Source organism: Silurus meridionalis, chromosome 19 (assembly GCF_014805685.1).
Source record: "Silurus meridionalis isolate SWU-2019-XX chromosome 19, ASM1480568v1, whole genome shotgun sequence".
Classification (NCBI taxonomy): Eukaryota; Metazoa; Chordata; class Actinopteri; order Siluriformes; family Siluridae; genus Silurus; species Silurus meridionalis.
In genome coordinates, this window is record NC_060902.1 from 3,180,861 (window position 1) to 3,201,896 (window position 21,036).

Below are 21,036 nucleotides of genomic sequence, written 5' to 3' on the forward strand. Positions count from 1 at the left end.
AGAATTGACTAGTAAAATTCTCTCAGGTTATGATGCTCTCATTTCATTAATACACGAGTTTTGTATTCATCTTCATAAACACTTCATGAACAAAAGTTTGTCGACACCTGATCATACGATTCCTATGTGCTTTTATGAACATCCCATTCCATATATATATATATATATATATATATATCGAAATCATAACCTGCACCCACACCAGTCCTTTGTGGGAAAAGATTGGAAACCCCTGTCCTAGTTCAAGTTAAGGGGAAATGAACTGCTACTGCAATCAAAGGCATTCTATACAATCACATGCCTTGACATGAGACTGGAAAAGTCACGTGCCCCAAAACTCTTTTTCCATATTGTGTAATATTCGTTTGTCACCTACTCAACAAATGACACAAAATTTAACCTTACATTGCTATTGTCCTTAAAATCTCCTGCTGAATATTAAAAAAGTCTGGACAAGTAAAATTTATGCTGCTTATAAGCAAATCACTGCAACACTGGATGAACACTGCATTATTAGTGGTTATACACAGCCAGTGATAGACTTTAGTGTTAATACGTGGTTACAAATTTTTTGTAAACACACACACTGTTGAGTAAGGTGTCTCTAACATCGCACTGATTAGTGGTTTAACAAGTGCACTTTTTCAATTGGACGTGTTAATTGGCGGGAACAATTAGAGTTGCTTAACAACACTGCGCTGCATTCTGCCTCATGTTCTGTTACGTTCCCTAGTGGTTTTTATTGATCGTTTCTCCAGTGCCGTTCAATCGTTCATGCTTTAAATAAATACATCAATAAATTCAAGACCAATGTACTTGCTCTGATGAATGATTATGGTGACAAAGTATGCTCTGTGGTGATGGTGCTATGGAGGAACAGAAAACCCTACTGATGTTCTGACTGACAAAGTTTGATACTGAAACTCACTGCTTATATGACACAAATCCTCCCCTTTTCTAAAGCTGCCAATTAGACCAAACACTTGTGCACACTATACTAAACTAAGAGCACTGCTTCTCAAATCCTTCTGTCAAGAGACTGATGGTTTGTGGTTTACCACATGCCACATGTAGGCAAATGAAGAAAAGACTATGTAACGATGCATGCAGCTCTGGTGGTTTCTAGTATCAAAGTAATGAGTCCTATTTAACTTGGTTCAAATTTTATATATATAAAAAAAAGGGCTGTCGAATATTTAATTGCAAATTAATCGGACGATTGTCATGCGTTAACTTTGATTAATCGTAACATAATCACACTTTTATCTGTTCTAAATGTACCTCAAATTAATAATGTGTTTTTAACACTCAAATGCATGTTTATTATTAGTGAAACCAAACAACACAGAGCATGAAGCCAAAAAAATTATGGTGTTTTAAATGACGTAAAATCATCAGGACACCAAACGGAACTTTTGCTGTGTTTCCACACGGACTGGTAATGAGACGATACTGGAGAAACTATACCTCTTCTATCTTTCATACGCATTACGCATCCCAACCACTAGACCACCAGGGAACCTAAACATTTCTTCCCTCCAACTGTACTGAAATCAAACCGTGATATAAAATCTGAGGTACGTACCGAACTGTGAATGTGTAATTTTACACCCGTGGTAAATAGGTAGGGTTTTTATTTTTTTAAACTAAAACTGCACAACACCTCAGCCAGGAATAATCTACATACAGAATATAAGCTTTTAAAAATGTAACCCAGAACGTGTGTGGATTCAAACAACCTTTAAATCAGAAAAAGCCCAGAGGTGAAAGACTTGTGTGAGACAAACGAGAAAAAAAAGAAAACAGGCAACAGGAAAAAAAAAAGCTCTCATGCCGGATTAGTAGCAGAGGTGATGCAAAAGTTAGCAGACGACTCCATCTTCTATTAGAAACCCAAACTCACCTAAACTGTTGTTTTCCTGTATGCTTTTCTCCTGTAGTTGCTCTAACCGGACTGAAAAACGACAATGAAGGGAAAATAAGGGATGACCAAAAATAAAAATAAATAATTACCTATACAAAATAAAGATCATAACCAGCATGGGTTTGTACTTATTACTGCTTCAGAGAAATTTGCTCTCGCGTTTATAAACCCCTTTTTCAGCGTGAAACCGACATTATTCTGGCGACGGGATGCATGGTCGTGGGAAACCCGTAAGGTTCTCTGCTCATCCCACCAGACCTGTAATTGTGTGCAGGTGTTGTACCTTGAAGGGCCGCGAGCCTCTCGTTGGTGAAGTCGTTGTCTGCTTGTAGTGCCTCGATGCGAGCTTGAAGTGCCTGCTCTTTCTCTTCCATCTCCTCGATTCTCAGCTGCAGCTCCTTCTTTTCATTCTGGCCTTTTTGTGTGAGCTCTTCCTGCTTGCCTTCAGCAAGCTGATAGGAAAAGAGCAAAGCAGCAAAGACGAAAGCTCATGAAATGCACTGAAATACGGTGTTTTTTAAATTCCTGAAGGAAACCGCTGAAGGGGCTTGCCTTGATCTTGTCAGTGAGATCTTTAATCTCGTTCACAGCTCCGTTGTACTTGTTGGCTAGTTCTCTTAGCTCATCCTGAGTTCGCTCGTTCATCTCCTTCAGGTGCGTACATTCATCTTCTGTGTTACTGAGGGTCCGCTAAAAACAGAATACAGCAAAATAATGAGAGGCAGAGCACAACATAGAGCATGTACACGTGAGGACTGATCTCTGCATGCGGTCCGGTCGAGCTCACCTCCACTTCGGACAGCTTCCTCCCCACCTCGATTTTCTCCTGAAGAACCCGCCTCAGGGACTCTTTGGCTGTAGTTTCATAGTTGTGTTTGTCCTCGGTTAAGGCTATAAGCTCCTTTCGGATGCCGTCCTCCGTTTGGTTCTGGAGGGACGATAAAATAATCGCCATTGAGTGCTGTGATGAATATTGACTGCTTAGTAAACAAACACATGGAACGCAAAAGCCCTACTTTTGAATACGCCTGTAACTGGTTTCCCATCACCTCCAATCTTGAGAGTAACCGGTCTTCATCGATTAAAGCCTGCAGAGATCCAGAAAGGTGAAAAAAAAAATGACCACACAATCATTAAAGAAATAGTTCAGAGAAAAAATACGACAGTAAAGAGAGACAATGACATGTAAAGGATCGGTGGAAAGAGTAAAAAAAATATATTCTTCTTAAGTAAAAGTATTGTTACCTCAATGACATTTTACTTAAGTACAAGCTTCTGGTCTAAAAATAAACTCAGGCTAAAAGCTTTTTGTAACAGCGGGGTCTGGGGTGGGGGATTTTAACGTAGTTCAAAAGGGATAAAATAAGTGTAAAAGTGTAGTTCAAAAAGGATAAAAATAAACAGCTCAAAATAGTGGTTATATCCAGCAAATATTGATATGTATTTTAACCAAGCTGAACATAAACTGATTATTTTGGTCGTATCAGATCAAACAAGATCCAACCAAAATTTACTGAGAGACACGATCTTGTTTTCTTCTTGTTGTTGTTGTTTTTTTTTTTTTTAAATAAATTGTTCTATGCATAGCTTTAGTGTACACAAACCCAAAGCCCTTACCTGCCAGCTGCTCTCTGAAGCCTCCTGTGTGCTGGCCAGGAGCCTCTGCAGCGTGGCTAACTTCTGCTCCAGCATCTGCTCCCGGTGTAAGGCCTCCTGTAGACGTGAAAACACCACCAAAACAGAATTCCAGCTCATCAGCTGAGCTTCTACTATTTTTTTTTTAACATGAAGCACATTCATTTGAGATTTTAACTCAAGCACTCATACATAAAAAATATATAAATAAAGGAGGCCACTAGGGGTCAGTGCGGTTCCATACCTGCAGATACTGGGAGAGCTGAAACAGTTCCTGAGAGTACATACTGGGCGTGTTCGCAGCAACCTGGAGGATAAAAGGAAAACCAGCGTGAAAACCTCGGAACAGTGTTCTGTAACGCACAACCTCGGGCACGGTTGTAGACCTGGGAATGATTTTAATCAACAGCACAGGCACACACACGCCCTTGTGCTTCGCGTTGGAATTCTGATGGATGTAGCGAACTCGTAATTAATGATCAACAATACTCAGAAGTACATTTATATGTAACACTGCTGACTTTCGCTGTTTCTTTTTTTTTTCACTTCAATGACTTCAACCTTGAGGCTTATCTGGGAAGCGTAATCAACACACACACACACACACACACACACACACACACACACACACACAAAAAGAAAAAACAGCAAAATCCAGCACTGTAGCATGTAACTCACAGGATGTGGCGTTTCCAGGAATCCAAGTCCCCCATGTAAAAGGTGACAGGAGTAGGTAAATCCTAACCAACAGCGTCAGATGTTGTGGTCTGATATATGTGATGGTGAGCGCACTGTTACGAGTGCTTGTAAATGGGTAGAGCTCTGACAGGCCCACATTCCTGAGTGCCGAGAGGGAAGCAACAGCAATGCCAAAAGGAGGAGTAGGGAATAAGTAACACCATCAGAAACATAGTGAACTAGCAATCCATCCGATTTTCTCATTGGGGATCAGCATGAATACAAATATACAAATTTCTCATATATTCTCACTTTTTTCTGATATTCTTTTATATTTTATACTTATGGACCTTTTACTTAATGATAATCGTGAATCTTCAAACCAAAATAATATATTTTAAACTATTATGCCAATCAACAATTTTTTTTTAATTATACTTCTTACCAACTGATCTGCACGTGATAAAACATACAGGCAACAAAAGTAATCGGACAAATCATCTGGAGCAGCATGTGAAGAGTAGGGTTGCAAGATTGCAGGAATTTTATGGGAATTAATGGGAATATATGGGAATTAACTGGGAATTTATAAAATTCCACTTTAGCCAATAACAGAGAACTTAAATGTATTTGGAAAAAAAAAAATATTGCAGGATAATCTTAGTCAAAACAACCAGATTTAATGCAATTTCAGTTGAATTTCTATCCTTCACATTCATTAATCACGTGCACACAGCACTTACTGGAAGACAACTGAGGCCACGCCCCCTACAGGCACTGCACATTCTTCAATAACGTATCATTTTATGAATTCTGCACACAATAACGTCAAGACATGTCTGTCTTAGTGAGTATGCATGCAAATTACATAAATATCACAAATGTATGTTTGAAACTTCCTTCTGCTGTGAGAGCAAAAAAAACATTCAAAATGTCATTTCTTTAAATCTGTGTTCTTCTGAATGTATGTCAGTTTATGACCAAACAAAAGGATCAAATATATGATACAGTTTATATTTATTAAGTAATTCATATAAATTCCTGCTAAGTTTCTCTATGGAACACACTGTTATCCAAGTGATGGAGAAATATGCTAAAGAAAGAGGTTTATTGATAGGTTTAAGAAAATGTACAATATTTCAGGTGCTTTGATGTGCGGCTAAGATTTTGGTGAACGATCCAAATTTACACCCTCAATAACACGGCCGGTACTCATTATGGATTTGATTAGAAGTGACATGAGGGTCGTTTTGTTCTTTACGTTTATTTCTAAATTTGGATGCAGTCTGGATAAATATGAGTAAATTGTTATCTTTACCTTTCAGTGCTCAAACATTAGTGATTAGTTCATGACTGTAAATAAGGTACATCAGTTCCATGCTTTGTACTGCTTATGATTAGAATCATGGACTCTGAACAAATAAAACGCATGTAATCTAAAAAAAAGAGTTTTTTCTTTAATATTCATTAGAACAGTCAGAAAAATCATTAGAAACTATTTAAAGTATTTCATTTGAGCATGTAGTTGTTGACTGATGAGCTGTTTTCAGTAAAATAACGTGTACCGTAATTTCCGGACTATAAAGCGTACCCATATATACTAAATTTGACAAAGATTTTTATTTTTAACATAAATAAGCTGCAGGTGTCTACATTGAAACTAATGAAGTTTACACAGGCTTTAACGAAAGACAGTGTCTGTTACACAGTGTAACAGGTGAAATATGTTGTGGCTCCTTTAAGAACAGAGCGGTATTTTGGTAATAGGCCGCCGCCGCATTTTTCCGCTATTACTGCATGTGTGCAAGACCGAGGAATATGCCCTTATTATTTTCGAATGCTCATTTCTAAGTTTCTTTGACTAACCCGTAACGCTGTTGCCAAGAAAAATAAAAAAGCACGAGTTTTGGAAACCTGTCTGTGCTTATATGATTTCTGTTGCAACTGGAGTTAGCGAGCTCTCCCTTCACCCAGACTCAACACGTTACAACAGCTTGTATCTAAACAGTAGCCTACCAAGAAAGTCATTGTTCACTGTCTTCCTCCTTCCTTTCACAACTATTTCTCTCGAGAGTTTTTCTTTTGACATCGTCGTGCGTTAAAAAAAGAAACTTTTTTCTCCCGAAGCCGTGCAGCTCAGAACACAGGTGAAGTGCGTTTTTTTCGTTTCCGTTCGGAAAATTAAATTGGTCTAATGTTATGGGGTTCAGTTTTTTGGCTTGGGGTTTGTGAAACCGGGAAAAACCCAGAAAAATTAATAAATTAGCTGCTACGTTGTTTAAGCCGCGGGGTTCAAAGCGTGGAAAAAAGCAGCGGCTTATAGTCCGAAAAATACAGTATGTGACTGTCCACAGAAGAAACCCTACAGAAAACAGACACTGGTTCGTGTTTAAAATTTGTAGCTGTATTATAAAGTGAAATTATTTTCCACCATGTTCTTAAATTTGTTTAGACAGAATGCATCCAGTCCATGGGTTGAAAAAGGTTTTCAAATTTGCTGGGATTTTCAAGACTGGAAACAAAACTGAATTACATAAATATGACCATAAATGTATGTTTAAAACTTCCTTGTGCTGTGTGTGAACTATTGTACAACAAAATTATACTAACAATGAAATCAAAGCCAAAAATGTCATTTTTTTAATCTGTATTAGTGTGTATATAAACTTAATGTTTATATTCATGTTTGTATATGATACAGTTTATACAAATTTCCCCAAATATTTTATTAATTCCCTTCGATTCCTGTAAACTCCAATAAATTCCCATAAGTTTCCTGGCAAAATTCCCTAGATGAAGTTCCCAGTTGAAAGTTTCCTGAAATTGACCTGAAAAGTTTCCGCCCCTTTGCAACCCTAGTGAAAAGATCAGATTAAAGTGAAACGAAGCGCTCAGAGTCTGAGTAACTGTTAGTATAAGAAAGGGGAGGTTTAAAGGCAGGGTGCAAAGACTTAATTGTATTAGTGAGCAAGCTGAAATCCAATTAAGTGTTCAGAGCACAAACGCAGCTCTTTCCTGTCTTCAAAGACAGACCTGTGTGTGTGTGTGAATGAGAGAACTGTACTAGGAACAGAGATCCCACCCAGGCGAATGGCATGAGGGTAAAAATCAGCCTAAATAATTGATGCTGGTTTGTACATATTCATAAACACGTCAATTAAACAACTTTCAGCGAATGCAAGCAAGCGTCATGAAGGATAGACTTCATCAATCACTTTCATCATGATCATGCTTTATTAGCCCGTGTGTTTAACATAATGAGCTGTGATATTGTCGAGTTGAGTCATTGGTGTAAAGACCTGGTTTCTTTGGTTCTGACAGCTGCACATTAATAATAAACACTTAACACTCAATAACGAGACACACGCCTGTTGTGTAACATCAGAACATCTGTAGTCGTTGTGGTCGTTTAATGTCTGTCCTGATCCATCAAACATTAACACCATTAACTTCTTCAGCAGTTTGAGCTACAGGAGCTCGTCTGTTGGATCGGATCACATGGACCAGCCTTCGCTCCACATGTGCATCAAAGAACCTCAGCTGCCCATGACCCTTTCGCCGTTTCACCGCTGTTCCCTTGGAGCACTTTTGATAGATACTGACCACTGCAGACCGGAAACATCCCACAAGAGCTGCAGTTTTGGAGACGCTCTGAATTGGAATACTGACTGCACCCCAAACCTCCTCACCTACATCAGTACCTGACTTTACTATCACTCATGCGGCAGAAACAATCCACCAGATGTGGATTGGGATGTTCGAAAAGCATGTACGAATCTCATGGTAAGGTGTCCAGAAACATGTCCATAGACTGTAGATATGTTTCCTACAGACTTTTATTCTAGTACAGTATTATAAAATTTAAACGATATGCCTGCAGTAATACAGTAAATAGCTCAAGTACATCAAATAAATGAGAATACATAGCCCATCTATTATTAACTAGTGTTGAGTCACTGGGATTCAAATCAAACACATTTGTCAAGTCTGATATTTTGAAGGAGACGGATTTTTATCCTTATACGGCTGCAATACGACACAAACATCAGCAACTCCGGCAGTGGTGAAACAAGAGAAAGCCAACGGCAGCACAGAGCATGTGCGCTGATGAAACGAGTGCTGTAAACATTGTACAAAGAGAAGATCTGGACCCTGAGACAGTGCAGACGTCCCAGATTCAGATACACAACCAGGGGGAAAGAAAGGCGAGGTAGGAAAAGCCAGGTAAACACCGTTTTTCATGTTTTCCGGTGTAAAATGCTAATAAAATCGTAAAGTCTTACCTTATCAACTGGTAGTGGTAGTGGTGCTTGAATGACACTGGGGGGGGAAAGAGAGAGAGAAAAAAAAAAAAGTTCAATAGCAGATCAAAACAAGGCTTATACAAGTTCACGTGTGGTTCGTGTAGTCGGAAGCAAAAATCCTTCCTCCAAGTACAAAAAAAAAAGCTTCAACTTTGCTCTGGTTTAATGTTTAACGGTGACGCAGCAGGTGAATGACGGCCAAGTAACCATGGAGCTGAAGATCACTCCCAGATAAGACTTACTGACTTCACTCAGGTGCACACACAAGCGCCAACATTCCTAACGCCAACATCTGAGAAGGCCGGAAAAAAAAAACCCAGAATATTACACTTGGATGTGTTTTTAATCCAGATGTGTGGCAAGTAGCAGCAAGAACAGAGTGAAGCAGAAGATGTGATCACAGTGAAGTTTGATTTTTTTTTCCTCCCCAAAGAAACATTGCTTATATAATAAAAAAAAAGAAAAATAATGCAGGAATGCCGTAAGATAAAATAAATAAATAAATAAATAACACAATAAACAATAAAATAGACATAAAATAACAATTTCAATATTCAATATTTTTTTTATATGATAAAAATGCAAAATGTACCAGTAACAAGTCAAAAATCAATACTACTAGTAAACTGTAAATGCCATTTCCCCCCCCTCACACACACCGCCATGACACGACTTTTTGCCCCCGATTAATCTGCTTGGACGCCTTGACATTAATGGAACGTGGAAAAGTGTCATCTTACGGCTTAGTGCACCAGGATGCTGCTTCCTTTTCTCGAATGAGACACACAGGCTCAGGGACCGAAATGTCAGCGGTGTCAACGGGAGCTGCGTTTCTGAAATGGCTGCGAGCCAGAGATGAAATCTCCTCGCTACCGGGACCGCGTCATAACGGCGTGATTAATTCAAAAAAAGGTCATGGAGCACGTGCCTGTACACTGAAGCCAAGAAGATTTCGAAAAGAACAGACTCTGGATCCGCTTCTATATTATTCTATTGAATTCTCGGTTATCTGAAAAGCTGATGCCAATATCCGATTAGCAGACGGTTCTTTGCTGTGTCAGGACGATCTCGGATAATAAGTTACACGTGGGCTCGTAAAGCATGACTGATTAAAGACAAATTGATTTGTACTTTGTCCAGCGGTTTTCTGAACCAGAGACAGATCAGGGTGAAAGTTAAATCAGTGGGCTTGCTGGAAGTTTTGTGTTAGTTCTGATAATCTGTGTATCTAGGACATGTACTTAAATTACGACATGCCAAACACCTAAACCAAGGTATGAAAATCTCAAGCACAGTCAGTGTGACCAACATTATCGACACAACTTGTACAGCACATTACAATCACTTTTTGACATTTACACTATATGGACAAACTTAAGACGCATGACTTTTCCAGCCAGATGTGCTTCTTTTTAACAAGATGTTACCACACAAAAAAAAGAGGCACACAATTGTATCGAATGCCTTTGGATGAAGTGGCGTTACATTTTCCCCTTCACTCCAGCATGACAATGCCTCTGTGCACAAAGCCAACTCCATAAAAATCTAATTTACATCGGTTAGAGTGGATGATCTACTGCTATAGAGTTCTGACCCCAACCCTATTATACATCTTTGGGATGAATGTGAACACTGACTGCACCCCAGGCCTCTTCACCTCACCTACATCACTACCTGCTTTTACTAACACCATTGTGACTAAATGAATCTCCACAAGTACACTCCAAAATCGAGTGGAACATCTTCCCAGAAGAGTGGAGGTTATTATAATAGGAAATGAGGACTAATTGTGAAAGGGGATGTTTAAAAAGAACAATGCAATCTTATGTCGCAAAGTTTGGTCCATATATTGTGTAAATAACAATTACAAAATTTAAGTTCAAATGTTTTCATTTTTGATGTTCAAAATGTTTCAAATGTGGAATTATTTCCACACTGGGCAGTGTTATTTTATCTTTTGGCCCCCCCCAAAAAAAAATCAGTTTTCTTTCTTCCTGTTTGCTCACCTAAACACATCATGACACACAACGTTGCCATTTCATGGTTATTTTAGTTTCGGTTTTACCCTAATTTGTATTGTATATAAATATTTGTAATTTAACACACATTAAAGTCCAAACACCAGCATTTCACTGATAACCGCTGAATGTCGAGCGCTTTAGAATCAGTAAAAAGTAAAGAGATAATGCACAGTACCTTGAATGCACACCCTTTCCTAATCGGCATGTCCGTGATAACTTCCCGAGGACGACTGCAAAGTCAGGTGACTTGGTTTTTTTTCCCCTGGCTTATCATTCCCTTTTAAATCACATAGTTGACCTCTGGAGAACTAAAACACACGACTCTTCCTGTTTGGGGTTGGTTTCGGTTACCTGAAGCAAAAGAAGTGCTGGTCGAATGCCTAACACAGAGTTACAGGAGAACTCCTTTATCAAAGCAAAGTTATTCCTCATTTTATCTCCGGCTTTGAAAAATCAGTTTTAAAAACGATTCCTCGTTGCACATCCCCGTCGGGTTCGCTCGACTCCTCCTCGTGATATGCGAGCGCTCGCAGTGCTGCGGGTCAAAGTGAAATTAGGTAAAGCCCAACTCGGATTCATTCAAAGAATCCCTTGAAACTCGTGCACGCGGCAGAACCGAAATCTCCACAGCTCACATTTTTCAGTAGGTGAAACCCGGATAGGATTATTATGCAGCCGGACCTGATCCCCTGGCTGTCGCCCCCGTGGTGTTAGAAACATGCTGAAGAAATGACGCGAACAGGTTCGAGCGCATTCCACTGAGCGAGGGACAAAGACGGAGGTCCAGAGCTGAAAGCAGAAACTCCCTGGGATCAGTCATCCGTGGCAAAGCACAAGCAATCCGATGTTGCATGGATGCAGCAGCAGGAAATCAGGCTACAATATTTACTGGTTTCAAAAATAAATCTCTAGATAGAGGAATGGATCTGATGCTCGAATGTCCACCTGACTTCAGCTGATTTCCCTAAAATTAAAGCAGAGTGGAGCCCAAGGCACATAATGTGCTCTTTCTGTGTGTGTGTGTGTGTGTGTGTGTGTGTGTGTGTGTGTGTGTGTGTGTGTGTGCGCTTACACGTGTCTTGTCAGGTTTATGTAAGCCTCCAGTGAGTCACAGTAGTGTTGCTGTGCTAGAACTGAAGACACAAGCTCCACCAAGGTCTTCAGGAATTTAATCACCACCATTAGAAAAACACTGAGCTTCATCATGGCCTCTCCTACTACTTACATATTTGCATTTAAAGAAATAGTCAAACGTGTGTTCCAGGAAAAAAAAAAAAATGCAACCTTTTTTGTGCAACATAACTTCTTATACATCATATATATTATATTTTACACACACACACACACACCACTTTTATAGGCCACTTAATGATCAATGCTAGCGATATGGATTCTTCATGTCCAGCTTCAAGAATTTATTTTAAAAGGAGAAAATCCTGACAATTCTGCAAAGCGAGGGAGTGAATGAAGGAGGGAAGGAATGAAGACATTTGTTAAAGTATGCTGAGAAGTGGAACAGTTAAGATCACATCCAATGTCCAATTAGAATAGAAAATCCAATATTATATGTAAAAAATATTAAAAAAAAAACACTTGCACATCTGTATTCCCAAATGGGATCTAACAAATAAATGCAAACTATTTATTTAGATTTTTTCATTTATTAAATTGTATTTATTAAATAATTTATTTAATTAATCAATATAACAAAGTAATACATTATATTTTAAATTTTATTTGTAAATATTTTATTATTAAATATTGTTTTATTATATATATTGTTTATATATTATTTAACCAACCCCAGCCATTAGGGTTGCACAAGCCTTGGTGCCGGTCCCAAGCCCGGATAAATGGGGAGGGTTGCGTTAGGAAGGGCATCCAGCATAAAAACATGTGCCAAATCAAACATGCTAATGATCTGCTGTGGCGACCCCTAATGGAAGAAGCTGAAAGAAATAAATATATATATATATATATATATATATATATATATATATATATATATATATATATATATATATATATATATATATATATATATATATATATATATAATTTAACTAAGCATGCATTTTATTTAAAATTGTTTAAAAAAAAAGTAAACTGATGTTTACAAATGTTGATAATAAACTGTGTTAATTAAAAACGACAAGCAATTGTATGTTTTGTGTATATATATACACACACACACACACACACACACACACACACACACACACACACACACACACACACACGAAGGTCTATTAAGATTGTAGTGAGAGAACCCCACTAAACACGGAAAAGGACACTATATTTGTACTCAGGGAAGCAAATATTTGTTGCGGTTCTGTCCATACGTACTAAATAAAGAGAGTGAGAGAGAAAGAGCGTGAGACACAGACAGCACAAGAGACAGCCAATGATGAGGCAGCACTCAGGATCAGGCCCAGAGGAAACAGCCATCTCCCTTTGGCGTGTTGCTCTCACAGAACAGGGGGGAAAAACACAGCAAATGCCTCTTTCCCTGCAGTCACTGTGTGTGTCTCTATTCACATTACCCACTGTCTACCACCCATCCATCAAGTGTAACTCGAACGAACGAATAGGAAACACGGGCCTTTTTAAATTGATTGACTTTTCTACATAAGCGCGGCGAGATATCTTTAGCAGATGTCTTCAGTCAAATTGCTGTTAAGAATTTTCCAGAGCCATGCTCGGAAAGAAGCTCCTCTCTGCTTACTCAGGCCTGTCCTGACGCATACTAGAGAGGGGAGGAAAACAATTTCCCAAAAAAAAGGGAGGTGCATAGAGACATAAAGGCAAACCTATGGCCTGCATCGTGCTCATCCTGGCTGCGCTCCAGGGAGAAAAAGAGGCGCAACAACAACGAGCAGCATGCGGCTCCTATAAATACCTTTGGTAAAAGAGCTCCGGCCTGAAAGCCGAGCATGAACGTGAGCATGGCGTTAAGTAAGAAGATAAAGACAGGGAGCAATTCATCTCTTTAAACACTGCCGCACAGGCAAAAGGGAGGAAAGAATCCGAAAAGGGGCGACAAACAGGAACCTGAGAAAGTGAGGTCAAACTTCTTCAAATCATTTAAAATTCGTTTTTGTGCATTTAAAATTCACCATCAAATAGCGCCGTTGCTGCAATTCAATTCCTTCTGAACCGCGATGTCAGCGTGACGTTCTGTTGAAGCTCTTTAGAGACTTGCACAGCAGCCAGAGTCCGAGTCCCGCCTCCGAATCTAAACCAACCTGACCTGTTCAAGAATAGGGGAATTTTTTCAGCTCCTGTTTGTACAACACACCCTGTCCCATAACCGGAGAAGAAGAAAAAGAAAAAAACGCAATAACAAAACGTGTTTACAACTGACAGGCTACTAGTGTAAAGCTGGCCACGCCTCCAGGCAGCAGTATGTACATCACTGCGCGTAGACTTCCAGCATGCAAACCTTTCCAGATACCTGCTGCGAAAAAGGGAGGTGACCAGATATGACTGTGATAAAATCCAACATCTGTTCTTGCACGTATTCTTGTATTTTATTTAAGTGGATTTTATAGATAAAGTTCTTCATCTTTGCTCGATTCTAACTTGTAGGTCAGATTAAATACAGACTTGCAAAATCTTTCCAACTGAACGTACATTTCCGGTGTCCACTGCACAGCGAAATGTCTTTGCATCTGCCTAAAGTCAAAATCTTTAATATGTAATTCATAATTCCAAACTGACCACTGATTTACTTCTAATTTATTGGATTTATGTAACTGGAAAACCACCAATTTCACATGATAAGCCTAAAGACTCAGGAGGTTCCTGTGAAGGGTTCAAGTGAACGGATTGTAACTTACACAGTTCATTCAACAATGATGGAACTATAATGACTGTGCATTTAGTGCCAGCCAGATGAAGATTGATTCTTCTTAAAGTTTCTGATACAATCTCAAGAAATGTATCCTTGCCATCGTCACCATTGCCTTATTCGGTTACGGAAAAACCTTCAGGGTCTGATATGACTCTACAATTTATACTCAATGTAAAGCTGCTTTGGGAGAATGTCTATTGTTATAAAACGCAATACAAAAATATATTTTTTGCTTTAAAAGACAAATACAATTCTGAAACAGTACATTTTGGCTGAGAAAGCAATGGCTGCCAATGTAAAACGTTCTTACTGACCCTATGCCATATTATAAGTTATGCCGGGTACCACACAAGAAAAACCATTCAAAAAGTAACCCTAAGTGGTCAAAAAACAAACTTCAATCTCACAGAGGCTAACTAAATACACATCAGTTCACTAAAGCACAATTTGCTGAAATACACTAATGATTCGTTCTGGTCATCCATTGGAACTATTCCTTGCTCCACTAACAGCAGGTAAAACAAAAAAAAGAACTAGGTTAGTGATGGCTCAGAAGTGATGCCACCACCAAGCTGCCATTACTGTCCACATTAGCAAGGCCCTTAACCCTCACCTGCTCTTTGCATTAAATAATTTTAAAAAAGTTAATTGTTAGTCGCTCTGGATAACTGCGTCTGCCAAATACCATGAATGTAAAATGTAAAGAAACTCTCCAGGAGTGGATAAAAAGGCAGAGTATTCACCTTTAGAGATTCAAACATTCTTCCATTTTTATTAATCAGAATTAAATTGATGCATTTAACTTGAAAACAGGATTTCTGGGCAATGTTGCTCCTAAATTGCACCTGAATTTAAGAGTCTCTGATGAAATGATAAATTGCTTCTCTGTGTTTTTGATGTACAATCCTAAAAACATTCATCCGGAACTCAGCCAGGTAGCTTTGTAATTCGTTATTTTACTAGAATTTCCCATTTCCTTCAATGGACCTGAACTGAGGTACAGCTTTAGCACTAAATGAGGAACGCATCTAAAAACAACTACGCAGCTAGAATTAGCACGGATGCCAGGGTACAGTACACCTCCTTTCCACAGACTTTGCCAGCACCGGGTATGTGGCATGCGTTGGGAGCCAGTGCCGTGTCTTAGGGAAGCTTTCCCTATGATTCACACATATACATACACAACCTGCAGTCCTGCTTTACATTCACACAGTCTACATGTCAGAAATCGTCTAGATTCCTCTGAGCGATATTCAGCAGCTCAACTCGAAGCCGAAAGCTGATTTGTATGACCTCCATCTGCAGCAGCTGACAGCGACACTTCATAACGCCTATTTCACTTTCAGCGAGAAGTGATGGATGCTTCGTGCCAACAGCTGATTCAGATGTGCGCTGTCTTCACTGCATACGTAACCCTGAGGATGCTGTCGTTTAACCCTGACGCGGGAGAGATAAACGACCCAAAGTGTTGGACTCGTGTTATAAATAATATCTACGACGACCTTTTCAAGCAAGTGTTCGACGCAGGTGTGAAAACATTTTGCTCAAGCACAGATAACGTGTCAGCGCTCAACTCGATGGACGTGAAGTTTCCCGCTGGGACTTTTCGAATAATTGGGTCATGTTTATGCTATGTTTGGAAAGGAAACTTTTACTGCTTCGTTTCACACCTAGGCCTTCAGTGGTGTCCTGCCACAATCAATCCACCGCTTCATACCGTTGTCATGACATCACGGCTACAGCAAACCTCAATATTAAACAGAAACGCAGAGTAACAGACAGTAATCTCAGACAGTGAGAATGAATGTTATTACTAAAGCAAGAAACCTTTCACTGTAGCCACAGCTGCACCACCCACATACATCTCCAGCAAAAATATCAACCTCATAAAATGACCCCCAGGCTTTCCATGCATTTAGATCTTTTTTGTAAGATTCAAAAATGAGGCAAATTGTGTGTTTTTGTGCAAATTGTATTGGAAGTAAAGTAAAATTGATTAATGAAAAAGCTTAACAGCTGGTTTGCAGCTGGGATTTTGTCAATTTCAAATCTGATTGGTTGAAGCAACGCGCACACGCACACAACACGCACACAACACGCACACAACACGCACACAACACGCACACAACACGCACACAACACGATCGACTCTTCACACGATCTCTATGAAGATATGCTTTACATGGGTTCGAGTGGAAGATCTTCTATAAAGCTGTGATCCTGACTCTGTTGAACACCTTTAGGTTGAACTGGACTGCTGACTGCACCCCAGGCCTTCTCACCGCCCCTACAGCAATTCCTCACGGACACCCATGAGGCTGAATGGAACTCCACAAATGTCCAAAAGCACACCCTAAAATCAATTGGAACATCTTCCCAGAATAGTGGAGGTTATAATAAGAGCAAATGTGAATGTGGTAAATGTAATTTGTGTTTACTTTGTATCTCTTTTGCACAAATCTACACCACTAAACATTCCCTGGTTTACTAACAACTTGGGTGACGTTGAGACTGCTAAGGAGGACGTGGTGTGACATAGCACTGTGGTGGTCTTGCTGCATGATTATCTGCACAAAGATCTTACGCCTCAAGTGGAACACCTTAGAATTCCACTAAAAACTTTGTGTGTGTGTGTGTGTGTGTGTGTGTGTGTTAACTTAGTGTAAGCAGATCTTACTCTGATCGGCGTCGAGCTTCCATGCCATCTGGAAGGAAGAGTTTGATGGACGACACTATGCAGCCATGAGTGACTAGAGGGGGGGATGAGAAAGAAAAAAAAAAAAAGAATCATGAATGCACTTAGTTACCACCTATAAAGTCAATTTCACATCTGTTTTTAATGTTCAACTTTTAATAACCTACAGTTTCTCTTAGAGGGTTCAATGGTTGCTGTTTTAGCGCGTAGTGAAAATTTTGAGGCACTCCCTTGTAGTGCTGACTCATGCACCAGTTTAACAGCTTTACATGCCAGAGCTCGAACGCACGTTGCATTGCGTACGACGGTCAAGACGAGCTACTGAGCATTAAAAAAATACAAATAAAACAAGTTTAAGCACTGCTTCAAAACCTTACCCATGTCCTGATAAACCCCATAACCCTCAATTGTCTTCTTACTCGTCTCCCTTTCAAGGCTCACTAGACGTTCTCTAAACGTTACTTCGCATTCTTATCGGATTGTGAAAGCAGTCATTTCGTCTGCTGGGATTACAACACCTTCGAGGCAGCGACCGTGAAGTGTTGTGGGATTTCAAAACCCTGATGCGTCCGACAGCATCGCTCTGGCAGCTAAAAAGCCGTTTCTGAACTTAACCCACCCGTGTAAGTGATTCAAATCTCCTGTGAACTGGGAAACGAGGTGATCCGTTGCGATTCGCGCTAGATATTAAAAGAGTGCTGCCCGTTTGCCGGGTTTGGTCTGTTATTGTTATATGGTGAACAGAAAACAGGATGTGTTTGTGCATGCTGCTGTTGAGCAACATAAGCAGCGCATTTAAAAAAAAAAAAAAAAAAAAGGACGTCGTTTTACAGCTACGCCGATCGCAGATACGCAGTTAACGCGAGACTAACCTTTGCGCGTGTTCTCGGTCACATCCACTCCGAACTGGATGATGTCCCCCGAGAGCACCTCGCACGGGGGACTCTCCTCGGAGCCCCGGCTCAGCCGCTGACTGTTGATGAAGGTGCCATTGCTGCTCTTGGTGTCCTGGAGATAAAACTGTAGGGAGAAGGAAAAGAGGAAGAGTTGAGAAACAGGACAATGCAACCACTGGACAAAAGACGTGCGCTTAAAGATGATTTTGACCAAAACAAATCTCCAGTCAACTCAAACCATAGACATGCGGAGTATAAAAATCTGTCTTTTAAAAGCTAAAAACATAGAAATCCAAAGCTTAGAAGCACAATTTATAATCCATAACTATTTGGACAGGAAGGGTTTTTGTCAGTATTCCTCTTTACCATCATCTTTCTTTGCTTATTAAGTTTTAACACCGTGTTAGCATCAGGATTATATAATTTTAAAGCTATACCACAATAAATTTAGGTATTTGAAGTGTTTGGGAGTCTTGTTCGTAATAAATCAAATAAATATATTTTCCTTCCCTTAAACCAGGAGACAAAGCAAGTTTCATGACCAAATATTTTGCATGGAGTAGAAGGTCTTGAGTATCCTGCTATTGAGCTCTGACCTTAACCCTGTTGAACACCTTTGGGAAAAATTGGAACGCTGTCTGCACCCCAGGCCTCCTCGCCTACATCAGTAGCTTCTGGCAAAGAAACTCTGAGGATTTAAAAATTACAACTGTTGCTCTCCACAAAGATTCTGAGGCTACAAGAAGATCAGTAACACACTGAAACTGAGTTACAGTACAGTGGTCAGGGTCATACAGAGGTTTTCCAATGCGTGTTCCACTCGGAACAGATCTCACAAGGGTCCATCAAAAAAAAGTCGAGTCCTCGTGCTGTGCATCAGGTGCAGAAACTGCTTAAAAAAAACAGACATATGAGGAGTGCTGCAGCATTTCTTTAGAGGTTGCAGAAGCAGAAGGTCCACTTGTCAGTGCTCAGATCGTACACCACACACTGCCACAACATAAAACACCGACAACACACCGGTGTTTTCCCAAAACACACTGCCAAGATGACAACATTCTTGCTGAAGCTGATAGAGTGGCTCAAGTGGAATTGGAGAAGCACCATGTGTCTAACATCCAGCAGCTCTGTGATGTCATTATGGATGAGTGAAAAAGGATCCTAGCAACAAACTGTGCAGCTCTGGTGAATTTCATGCAGTTATAGATAACAAAAATGTTCACACAAAATACTGACACTCTGGAAACAGTTTCCCTGAGGGTGTACTCACTTATGTTGCCAGTTATTTAAACAATAAAGACTGTATGTCTAGTTATTTCAAAAGGACAGTAAATCTGTACTGCTGTACAACTTGCACATTGATACTCCAAGTTTCATTTCTATAGTATTGTCTCTGAAGATTTACTAAAACAGTTAAAATGTGAGGGGTGCACTCACTTTTGTGAGATACTGTAAATGCACACCCCTTAAAAAAAAATCATTTCATTAATCAGGTATTGAATCAGTTTTATTAGTGAAGCTTTTGGTCATGCAAATCGCTGTATATGAGGAGCTGCTACTATAAAAGTAATATATATTAAAACTGCATTAATGTTTAAAATAATAGCTTAAAATACCACCTACAGTTAAAGTAATAATTATAGATACTGTACTGTAAATGGCCAAATGTACACAGAATTAAATAGGATGCTAGCAAAGATTTTTGATATCCTTGGTTGCATTTCTGCATCATAAAGGCACACATACAGAGAGGCAATTTAACATAGTGGATCTGAATAGCATGTTTCTGAGACGTGTGTCACGAAACCAGAGAACCCACTGACGGTAACATAAGACCAGGATAAAAATGGGGACTCTTGAACTGTGAAGCAGAAACATTATCCACTGTAAAACCATTCATCCAAACTAGCAAACAAAAAATACAAATAAATAAATAAAAAAGGAAAGAAGAAAAAGGAGGGGAGGAAAAAAAAAAAACTACCACAACCCCTATCTGACGACTAAGCTGAAGTGACAGTGAAGCCTGTAGAATCTGACACAAGCTGTCTTACCTAGACAACAAACAGCCAGCACATCACAGCAGTATCAAATGTCATGAACTCCAGGAATACTACAGCGATGTCATTCTCTCTGACTAAGTACATCAGCTTCCAGCAGATCCACAGATATTTTTAGTATTCTGTCGCAATCTCTATTCCCTTATAAATCTATCCTTATTCTGGACTCTTAAATGAAATGGAACATAAAAGCTCCAGATCATTTTCCAGCCTGCTTAGTAACACACACACACCTCAAATCCTGATCAATGTATCAGAATCCAACTCCAGACACACAAACAGAAGACCCACATTTCATGTCCTGTAGTCTCAAACACACACACACACACACACTGGAGTTTATTTAATAACCCTCGAGGGAAAAAAACAAAAAAAACCACACTAATTGTACTTCTGTCCTGGTGTAACATCAACCTCTGATTCAGCACTGCAACAGATCAGCTTTCGGTCACCCGTGCGGGCGGAATCAAATAACATGGGTCTGATTCACGCGCATACACACGCCGACATTAAAAATAAATAAATAAATAAATAGTCGACAACATCGCCACAGCTCGAGCATCTTGCATGAGGCGGTTTCTCGTTCCCTGGTCCCCATGGTTACAAAGCAAACCAAAGCTGGGGCGCAAAATAAAAAGCGAAGGCTAGTGCTGAAAAGGAGACAAAAATCACACACATGCACATTTAGATTCACTAGTAATCATTGTATCATCTGAAATCGTATGTTTTACACAGTACGAAGCTACATTTCTGCATGTGTACTTTTTATCCGTTTGTAGGTATATTTAATATATAAATATAAATATTCTTATCATTTGCAGAAAAACAGTAGCTCGTTCTCCAGCATCGCTTATTTTCTTAAATAAAAGACAGGCTCACTTTTTTCCACTGAGAAATCACTAAACTTTGGTCCTGAGGGATTTCCCACATCAGTCAACTAAGTTGCAGCTTTACTTCAGACGGTAACAAAGAA

General features: G+C 39.5%; 1 protein-coding gene across 8 annotated transcripts in view; it reads right to left on the reverse strand.

The window, feature by feature from the left end:
* Positions 1–21,036, reverse strand: part of slmapa (sarcolemma associated protein a) — a 59,794-nt gene that overhangs the window by 16,964 nt on the left and 21,794 nt on the right. For 5 of the 8 annotated variants that reach the window (XM_046874577.1, XM_046874574.1, XM_046874575.1 and 2 more), the window contains exons 2-11: positions 17,983–18,130; positions 17,093–17,165; positions 8,521–8,557; positions 3,804–3,866; positions 3,542–3,637; positions 2,941–3,012; positions 2,712–2,852; positions 2,477–2,614; positions 2,208–2,376; positions 1,904–1,954 (exon numbers count right to left, since the gene is read on the reverse strand). In XM_046874577.1, the coding sequence (XP_046730533.1) occupies positions 1,904–1,954; positions 2,208–2,376; positions 2,477–2,614; positions 2,712–2,852; positions 2,941–3,012; positions 3,542–3,637; positions 3,804–3,866; positions 8,521–8,557; positions 17,093–17,165; positions 17,983–18,130 (988 nt within the window). Of the gene's footprint in view, positions 1–1,903; positions 1,955–2,207; positions 2,377–2,476; positions 2,615–2,711; positions 2,853–2,940; positions 3,013–3,541; positions 3,638–3,803; positions 3,867–4,237; positions 5,824–8,520; positions 8,558–10,737; positions 11,573–17,092; positions 17,166–17,982; positions 18,131–21,036 lie in introns of those variants that run through there. The other 3 variants (XM_046874579.1, XM_046874580.1, XM_046874581.1) reach the window with 3 other exon arrangements.